Source organism: Pinus tabuliformis, chromosome 8 (genome assembly GCF_031772625.1).
Source record: "Pinus tabuliformis cultivar Carrire ecotype Pingquan chromosome 8, CPIR1, whole genome shotgun sequence".
Taxonomy (NCBI): domain Eukaryota; kingdom Viridiplantae; phylum Streptophyta; class Pinopsida; order Pinales; family Pinaceae; genus Pinus; species Pinus tabuliformis.
Window position 1 is genome coordinate 761,352,859 of NC_142294.1, and position 10,251 is coordinate 761,363,109.

The 10,251-nt window shown below is 35.4% G+C and overlaps 1 protein-coding gene across 7 annotated transcripts in view; it reads left to right on the plus strand.

Moving 5' to 3' along the window:
* LOC149237824 (uncharacterized) overlaps positions 1–9,974 on the plus strand; it is a 479,771-nt gene extending 469,797 nt beyond the window's left edge. For 6 of the 7 annotated variants that reach the window (XM_089372813.1, XM_089372812.1, XM_089372810.1 and 3 more), the window contains 2 exons: positions 9,091–9,199; positions 9,427–9,974. In XM_089372813.1, the coding sequence (XP_089228939.1) occupies positions 9,091–9,199; positions 9,427–9,662 (345 nt within the window). In that variant the 3' untranslated portion in view covers positions 9,663–9,974. Of the gene's footprint in view, positions 1–7,987; positions 9,200–9,426 lie in introns of those variants that run through there. The other variant, XM_089372815.1, reaches the window with a different exon arrangement.
* The last annotated feature ends 277 nt before the right edge of the window (positions 9,975–10,251 follow it).

Consider the following 10,251-nt stretch of genomic DNA (forward strand, 5'->3'; position numbering starts at 1 on the left):
AGCATGTCAAGTCAAGATTTTGTTTGAGTGATGCGTACATTTTTAGAAGGGTCATGATAGAGGAGTTCGACAACCAATGTCACTAACATCAAGGTACATAGAGGGATTGGTACTCTTGATTAAATATGAGTTCCATACCCTAATACATGACAAAATTCAATGGAAACATTGCAATCCCCCAATCCTGAAATCCTGAAAAACTGATAAGTCTGCTGGATTTTGAATGAAATCTAAAATTCTACTTTCTCCATATGAAATCCAATGAGGACGAAACCACTCTCAAACATCCTGAGTCATTTCATGGTAATGTTAAAAATTTAAGTAAAAGGATGAAAATGAAAATTAAAGAAAATGTCACTTTTACTTTAAGAATTTAACATTACCATGAATAGCATATCAATACTAGGGCCTAGACTTGATCATTAAGTTGCCCCACTCAAAAACTATTTGTTTCTTTCAAAAAAAATTGCATTTCGAACATTACTACAAAAAAAAAATGTAAAAAAGGCAAAACACTCCCGAAAACGCTCCCGAAAAGGCAGGGAGCGAAATTTTTTTTAGGGAGCGCGCTCCCGACCCGCTCCCGAGTCGCTCCCGCCCGGAGCGCGGATCGGGAGCGGGAGCGGGGGGGGGGGGGCGCTCCCCCGCAACACTGGCTCCAACCCTATAGCTTCACTTTGTCAAGGTATGTTTGGTTGTACTTCATGGCTCCCCAAGTCTTCTTCAACAAGCCCTGTCTATCTTCAACAATGCTTCCCCCAAATCACTTCATTAATAACAACCTTGTCTTCTCAGAAGGTGTCACCACTGTTCTTCATATTACCCAAGCAAAGATCTCCAAAGTCACCTCATGATGGATTCAATGCATCATGGTCTCCAAGGGTGTCTCAAGATCAGCTTCTACAAGTGTCTTCAGATGTCTTCAATAATGCCTCAAAGGTGTCTTCAATAAATTGCTCAAGTTCTGCACCAGGTCTTCCAAACAGCTCCAAGATAACTTTAACAACTTTCTTCAAGTTACTTCTGCTTCAAGGATCTTCAAGCTGCTCAAAGGTGTCTACAATATTGCTCCAAAATGTATTTAATGGTGCTACAAGGAGACTTCAAGAATGCTGCTCAAGAGGAGCCAAGAGATAGGCTCCAAAGATGTCTTCACAAGACACGCTTCAATAGTACTTCAAGATGTTTTCCAGGATTGACTCCAATAGTGTTTTATAGACTGAGGTCTTTACTTCAGAGGTCTATAAGTGATGTCCATTAGCTTCTATGCCTCTATCCTCCAACCAGGTCCAAATAATGTGTTATAAGCTTACCAATCCAACAAATCTGAATCAACAAATTCAAGGTGAGTGATGACTGTTCAAAGCAATGTGACTGTCCACCAACTGCTCTCCAAAGTTTGTTGCAAAATGCTTCTGAATGCCTTTTATGCTGCTCCAGAACTTTACTTCAAGGCCCTTCAAGATCCTCTCCAAGTCTGCTATACGGATGACAAGTCTGTAACTTGGTGCCAAAAATCTGAGCTCCAAAAGACTGAAATTCTGTGGTGTAAGAGCTGCAATAGGACACTGTTCAGCCTTCCGAGCTTCTACAGGAGTCTGGAGACCATGATCCAAGCTGTCCACAGTCCTAAACAACAAATCCGAGCTGTAAGGTAAATGAGAACAGGTTCGAAGTAATTTTCTGTCCACTGTTCCTTTACACAGCTAGCTTATCACAGCAATATTCCTCCTCAGCCTCCTTAAATTTGCCCAAACAGTAGACTACTAAGTCCTCTCAGCCTCCTTGCTGTTCTGTATCTTTTCTCTGAAATGATCACCAAAAAATTGATAAGAATGAAGTGTTTAACGTCATATTTATACACCAATTCGCTCACAAACCAAATAGACATGTCTCTTAAGGGCAGGCCAACATGGGAGAGAAGCTCAAGTCGGCTTACTGACCATAATTACATCATTAACTTGTAAAATCAATAACTTTCAAACCGCTTGGAGTTTCGGGCTGAGTAATAGCTCGTTGGAAAGGCAAAATTATGCTCTTCAATATGGTGTAGGTGTCATTAAGGAATTTTGCCTCTAAGGTAGCAACAATTATTTTTCTTTGTCACTTCCGTTGAATTTTTTATGTGCAGAAGGTGATTAGGACAGCAAGGCTTTTCTATTGTTTGGGATAGCATGGCTTCATCATTGTTTGGCTCAACAATATTATTATGAGTGATATCATGAGTGTATCATCCTGTATCCAACTATCCAGCAATGTCATCATATACTTGTGCAGTGATAAGTTAATGTCATTAACCATATGCAGCATTCATCAATTTGTTAGAGCAAGCACTAGATCATCACAAGGAGAGCTTCTTCATCAAGAGTCACTATGAGCATCAATAAGAAGGACTTCTTCATCAAGAGTAAGGATACAAGAGGTTATAGTGTCTTCATGGTTAGTTCAAGGACATCTAGGACATTATGAACAACAGGCATCTAGGACAAGACTTCTTCACATCATAATGGCATCATTAATATCTTGACATCTTCATTAATGGCATCCTTATCAAACAAGGACTTGTCATCATGAGCAAGGACATCATCATAATATGCATGAGGTTATGATATCACAAGAATATTTTCCATCCCAATAGTACCATATTGACATCAATGACAACCTAGATTAACATTTGTTTCTTGTCTTTATAATTTGTTTGCATCTTTTTACGAATTCTTTGAGTAGTCATCTTCATTGATACCGATGATGGGATCCTCTGAGTGATAAATAAGATTATCAGACCATCCTAAATTAATATTTTACGGAATCTTGTGGTTACTAGATACTTCGTGTGAATTTTTATCATAAGACTGAATTGCACTGACATTAGTAATCTTTAAACCATAAGTTCGTTGTTTCTATTTTGAGTGATACAAATATGCAGACTGATTGAGTTGTCTGCTCTTGTGATTGGGATGTCGATAAGGAGTTCTTGTGATCTGATTTCCCCTTAACTTGTTTGTGTCGTTTTCTTGATTTACTTGAAATATCTTATTTCCTTTAGCTATGGAAGTTGCATGGTTAATTGTTGGATTTTCACTTGAAATATTTGTCGTTTGAACTATTGAGAAATGTAACCAATATTGGTCTTCATAATTGTATTTGAGTCATAATGTAATGTATTTGTCAAGAGAAAGAAAAAGAAAATTTACTATAAAAGAAAGATTATTTATAAGCATAGGTTTCATGCTTTGTTTATTTTGTTTCTAGGTCATAGCACCCATTGAGTGCTCTTAGGGTTTGTGTCATGAGTCATAGTCTTTGTCTTTATGTAATAGACCTTTCTTGGGATTTGTATATCAAGAAATAATTTTGTAAATAAGTCAAAATTGTAAGACTATCCTCCTCCACCAAGTCGGCCTGCCCACACTTCATGTTGGCCTCATAAAGGAGCTTTGAACCACTATAAATAATCATGCATTCGACCTATTGGGAGAGGATTCATTCAAGAGATTCTATCTAAAGTTATAAGAGCTAAAAGGGTATGCGAAGATCTTTGAAAAGAAGGAAGAGCTAAAGTGAAGGAATAAAAGGCACTTGTCAAGGAAATGGAAGACAAATTTCTCTATTTTTCTGCCACACATGTGAGCTAGGGTTACTGCAGATTCAATTTATTGCAAGACAAAATTTCAGATGTTGTAGAGAAGGCCGAGATTTTGTTTTACTCGGATTTTGGAAGGATGATGTTGACATGTGAGAATTTGACTAAAAGTTTGACTTGTTTACATGGGAGGCTGACTTGGTGGATTAGAGGAAGTCTATGTCTTGGTCAAAAGGTCTAAGTTGTCTCATTTGATTTGATTCTAAAGAAGAGAAGAAGAATTTCTGGGATTTCCCCTAGAAGAGGGGTTTACCGTTTTTCCCTAGCTAAGTGCCTACCTCGTGTTCTTTGTTGTGTTTGTGATCTTAATTGTTTGACATTTGTCTTGATGATAAGAAACAATAAATGTAAAGAAGCATTAATAAGAAACATCACAAGAAAGTGTCAAAGAAAGAGAAATCAATTTAGTAAAGGCCTATCTATGTTGCCCTAAGGATTTCTCAACATGGTTTCAGAGCTATGGTCAATTGTATAAGGCAGCAAGAAGTCACTATTGTGTGATGGAAAGAGAGTTTCAAGTTTGATCTTAAAGTCCAAGCTACCTAGAGAAGAAACCAAACTAGAAAAGAACACATTTCAGAGCATATTAGACCACAAACCTGGACTTGTAGACGAAACAATCAGAGCACTCGAGAAACACATTTTTGGAGTCCAAAGGTCTAGATTATAAGCTCCTTCAAGGCCGAATTCCTTGTGAAGATAAAGCAAAGTTATGGACATAAAAGGTTTGAAATCACCTTCCGAATTTTTTAAAGGATTTGTGTCATCTTAGAAATCCAAAGTTTATAGTCTTGTAGCCAGTAAAGAGATAGCCAAGGAGGACTAGAGATAGTCCTTGTAGCCAACGAAGAGTCTACTTGGAGGAGAAACCAAGACCGAGAAACATAGAGACATTCTTATTCTCATTAGAAGACCTTATTAGAAGTTACAGTCAACATAAGGACCTCAGTCATCACTACAATCTAAAGAGACCTATGCACATTTATAGAGAAGGGACCAAGACCAAATCTCAGAAGCTTATATTCAAGCCTTGTATGCTAGCTAAAGAAGTCGTCATATTTGTGAAAAATTGTGCATATATATAAGGTTCGAGCCTTAATGGTGACATAAAACTGACCTAGAAGGATCACAATGCTTGGCATAATAAGACCTATTTTGAGAAGTCTAATTCAGTGGGACATAATATTAGTCTTTTGAAGTCCATCAATCTTGCTATTTATGGAATGTTGAAAAGGATCAAGATTCAAGGTCTACATTCCCTCTGGAATAGGTATATATCCCTATTGAAGAAAGTGAAAGAGGACATTTGTACATATTCTACCATTGAGCAAGCATATTATCTCTGTCTCAAAAGGAAGCAGTCTATATCAGTGTAAGGAGAAGTCTGTTTGAAGACCTGTAGCAACTCATTCTTAAAAGCCTTTACTATAGTCAAGAGAAAGCATCTAGCATTTTTGGGACCAACTTGAAGTCCTCATCTAACTCAAGTAAGTATTGATAATACTCTTTATGTTTTAGTCATCTAACAATATCTATTCAGTTTGCAAGAAAAAGCAAAAGGCTCAATGGAACACCAATCTTTCAATCATGAAAGACAATGGTATGTAATCTTGAGGTATGTATAGAATGTTCGTTTGTTAAGAATCTTAAATGAAATGTTTTAGGGTTTAGTTACTTATATGATTCTAGAGTTGGCATGTTTTCATTGTGATGAAGATTGGGATTGTAAATCCTAGATAGTACATATGAAAACCTCATTCGCTTGTTCCCTCCTAGAAACCCTATCCCATAATCTCTAGGGTTTGTAAGGTATATGGAAAACCTTTGGAATTTAATAATGTCTAGGTTTTGTACACAAAAACCCTAGATCATAGTCTTGTACTTGTATACTTTTGATGGTATTTGTCAATAAAATGTTGCAGGTACATAAAAGAAATACTGATCTTATAAAAGCCCCTCAAGAGGAAGCTTCAACCTTCTCTCAAAATGAGAAGTATATCCTTCATTATTTGATTTCTTTAGCTTTATTATTGTTGCTCGAATATTATCCTTTCTCTTGTATTTTCCTTTGAAGGAAAGCTTGCAGGTACATTCTAAAAGGAAAGGATTGTGATTCAAAAGAAGCCCTTCAATAAGGAAACCCTATAAGGTTTGTAAAAGAAGCAACCTAGGGTATGTTTAACATCACATATATTACTAACTCTCTCATGTCTAGGGTTTTGAATCATAAAGATTCTTATTTGTTAGGGTGATCTAGATTAAATCAACCCTTGTCGTAATCTTTATCTTTTGCTCACTTTGATAAAACCCTAATCTTTAGGGTTCACTATAAAAACCCTAGTCTTTTGATGCTTAGGGTATGTTGATGTTAATGATGAAACCATAGCCTTTTAGGATTTGTTGATGATATCTAGAACAAATGAAGAAGCCCTAGCTATTTAGGGTTTATGACAAAACCCTTGTAATAGTAAATATGAGATCCTAGGAATGAAACCCTAGGTGTATATGCCTTCGCTATGATTGAAACCCTATCTTGGTTGTTGTATATCTAATATTAGAATTTTGATGATTATATCTAGGGTACCCAGTGTATGAGACATCATCAAAGGCCTTCTTCACCACCATAAGGATATTATTGTCAGCGAATGGGACAAGAATTGCACACCTTTGCATTGTTTGGCTCACTCATTGAACGCGAAACACTACAACCATGAGTGGTTGAATGGTGGACCTTCCCGTAGATTCCCTCCTCACATGGATGGTGAAATTTCATAGGGGAGGAAGGATCCATTGAGGCATATTTTTTAGGATAGAGAATCCCTTGATGAAGTGGCGGATAGCTTTGCAGAGTTTTCCACTAGCACTGGGCTATGATGTGATTAGAGACAGGGGGCTAAGAAGCCCTAATCTTGGTGGGCAACTCATGGGGCAACAAGCACTCCTCTACAGCAGTTAGCCATGAGGCTACTTTATTAGGTGACTTCATCCTCTTATTGCGAGAGGAATTGGAGCACATATAGGCATTTTGATTTTGACGACTTAATGAGAAAACTGCAGTTTCTTGTCTTTCTCCTATTGGGTCATTGATGAATTTGTCAAAATTGTATTTGTATGCATAATTTTAATTTGTAAAACTTACAAATTTTAAATTTACAAAGTAGAATCTAGATCTATGTTTGAATTTGTATCATGAATGAGAATTTGTGTAAGAAATATATATATATATATATATATATATATATATATATTATAATAAAATAATATATAACGTGTCCTAACGTGTCTTGTTCCGGGGGGTTAACGTGCCCCTATCAGACACTCGAATTTTTGTTCCCTGCGTGTCCCCATGTCAAGTGACTTATATAAATATATATAATTAATATTTTGACTTTTTTTTTTTTTTTTTTAATAGGTTATTATTTCTTTTAACTTGGTTTTTATTCTTTTTTTTTACTCTCTTTCTTTTAAGTACATTTTTCTTTCCCTTTCTTTATTTTTTTAAAATCTTTTCTCCTCCTTTTTTTTTAAATTTCCTTTGTATATAATTTTTATTTATTTATTTTTTATTTTTTTGTAATTCTTTCTATATATATATATTCTTCCTTTTTTAATTAATGGCCAGAGGATTTTCTCTTTTCTTTCTTTTTTTATTTTTTTGTTTTTTATTTATATTTATCATTTTTTTAATTAATGGCCAAAGGTCTGAGGGCATAATGGAGAAATTCCAAAAGCTTCTTTTGACTAAAAACCTCAATCGCTCGACAATGAACTTGATGAATAGGTGATGGCCAAAGGCTGGATTAGACTAGTTTTGTTCAACGGTTGAACGACCAGAGGATCGAACAACTCTGATACCAAATGTTATGAACAAAGTTCATAAATGCAGTAGAATACTTAAAAGATCTGAAATATATAAATATCCATGACAGGAAAATTATATTAATATAGAAATGTACAGAAAATATGATGATATTGTTACATATGAAGGCCAACTTATATACGTAAGCAGGTGCCCTTTCATGAACGGTCATGTCCTTGGAGACATGCTTCTTCTATACTAATCACTAATTAATTAATCATTATTATAATTGTCATTATGATTTATATTTATATTATTTTATTTATAACAGCCAATGGTATCGTGCTTCTTTGTTATCTTTGTTAACTGATAAACACTAGGAAATTGTCTTCCATTTCCATTCTCACATTTCAAATAGTTGTAGATTAATTGGATATTGATTCTTTACTTCCTCTTTTCTGGCATTGGAAAAATGATTGCACAAATTTGTCTTTAAGTACCCTTGCTTTCCTATATATGTTACATCATGGGTGATCTACTGACAGATATTCTCAACTCCAAGGATGAGGACAAACTTTCCCTTCTATATATGTGGAGGTCCTCATCTTTCCTATTATAATATTATTTTATTTGTCGAATATTGGGAATAGCTCATTCTTTGTTGGTGCTTTGTATTTGAAACACTGTTTAAAATATGTATTTCTTGATTTAGTGCATGAGATGTTGCCTTTGATAGTATTCATTTCTAATTGTTAGCCGAAATTTCCAATTTCAATGAATGAATGAATGAATATGTTTAATCAGTAATGCATGTCACATAGTGATTACAGGAAAAAGGTGAGATTAGAATTAATGCATGTCACATAGTTGTGATTACAGTTAGATAGGAAAAAGGTGAGATTAGAATTATTGCATGTCACAGAGTTGTGATTACAGTTAGATAGGAAAAAGGCGAGACTAGACTTAATGCATGTCACATAGTTATGATTACAGTTAGATAGGAAAAATGTGAGATTAGAATTATTGCATGTCACAGAGTTGTGATTACAATTAGATAGGAGAAAGGCGAGACTAGACTTAATGCATGTCACATAGTTGTGATTAGAGTTAGATAGGCAAAAAGTGAGATTAGAAGTAAACAATGCCTGTGTCTGTCGAAACATTTCTTTGAACTTCCTGTTCCATTTAAAGTTCTTTTCCTTTGTAATAACTTTAGTTTGAACTAGTTGGCATGCCCCGTATATCACCAAACTACTGACACATGCTTCAGAGAGGATCATTTTAAAGAGGATTCTGACACAGCTGCATAGTTTGCAAAACCTTTTTTTAAAGATGGGAAATGTAATTTTGGCAAACTCGTTACAAATCACAAGCTCCATAGGTGTCTTATCAAAATATGATGTATTTTATCCTGACAGGTTAGATGTTGTTTGCTTGGTAAGTAGGTGTCTTGCACAAAGTTATTTTACATGCATTAAGAGAAAAGTTTTGTATGGAGAGCTCAAACTAATTTTCAGGATTTCTGTATATCACAATTGGTTTTGCTTTTTCAGCCTATATAAATAATTTGGAAGCTTCCAATTGTTCTTTTATGCATTCTAAGTTAATGCTCATTAACATTATGTCCTAAATCGCATATCATCACCAGGAACTACCAACACTTGTACTCAATATATTCCCTTTAAAGAGGCTGGAGAAGGAATATCTGATGGTTCAAGTGCGTGATCACGATTCACGGTCAGCAGATTACACTCTTGGTATGTGTTGTTGAAGATTCCATACTTTTAGACTCCCCATTCCCCATTATATATGGGAGGAGGAATACTCAAAACATACTTAAGCTGCTTGAGCACATTTAATTATTTGCATATATTGGGCCTCGTGTAACAACAAAAAACTGCAATTTCTTTTCACATGATCAAACTGCCAGGTATCTTGGGCAGTCATTCATCTTTCATCTTATTCAACGCTTTTCATACTGCAGGGTACACAGCCATTCCCTTGGCATCAGCAGTCATTGCATTTAACAAGGGCCCTCTAGAGACTGCCACCTTCAGAGTGGAGCTACTACACCACGGTTTGCCAGCAGGAACCCTGGAGGGTGGGATGAAGCTGACCTGGGAAAGAAATGTGATTAAAAGGAGATCCAGAATTGCTAGAGAACTTATAGCTAGAACCTTAAGCTTACGCGACAGCTTAAGAAGAACTGTATCCAAATAAAATAAAATTTATTTATTATCTCCATTGGAGTGCCTTTGTGAGAATCACCATATTCATCTTGGCAATTTAATAGTGTACTAGGGTATGTTGGATTGAACCTCCCGAATTTATATGACTTAAATGCCAATACTCGCCTCATGTCAAGTTAAAGCTAACTGTTTATAATGCTGCTTGTGCAAGGATTTTTAATTTCAGTCAAATTTTGAATATAGGATTCTTGAAGCTCGAGAACCCTTGTTTGGGTTATTTGTTTCAAAAAACTAAATAGGATGACGACAATAATTGTCTATTTCCATTATATATATATATTTGTGGAATAATCTAAGTACAATTGGCATGTGGTTAACTACATGCGAGGTTACTAAAATAACCCTACAAGTAGATCAAGTGTGTAAGCTCTAGTTCCTGGGTCAATCTATTCAGAATCCTTTTTAAAAGCAAACATTATTAAACAAGTTAAAAATTGAATTGTTGAGATGTTATCAATTTTAGGAAATACTTCGTTGGGTAAGTCTTTCAATATTTTGATTTACATTTTTGCACTGCATGCGTGAGCTATTGTTTTCTAAATATGTATCTATATATGTTC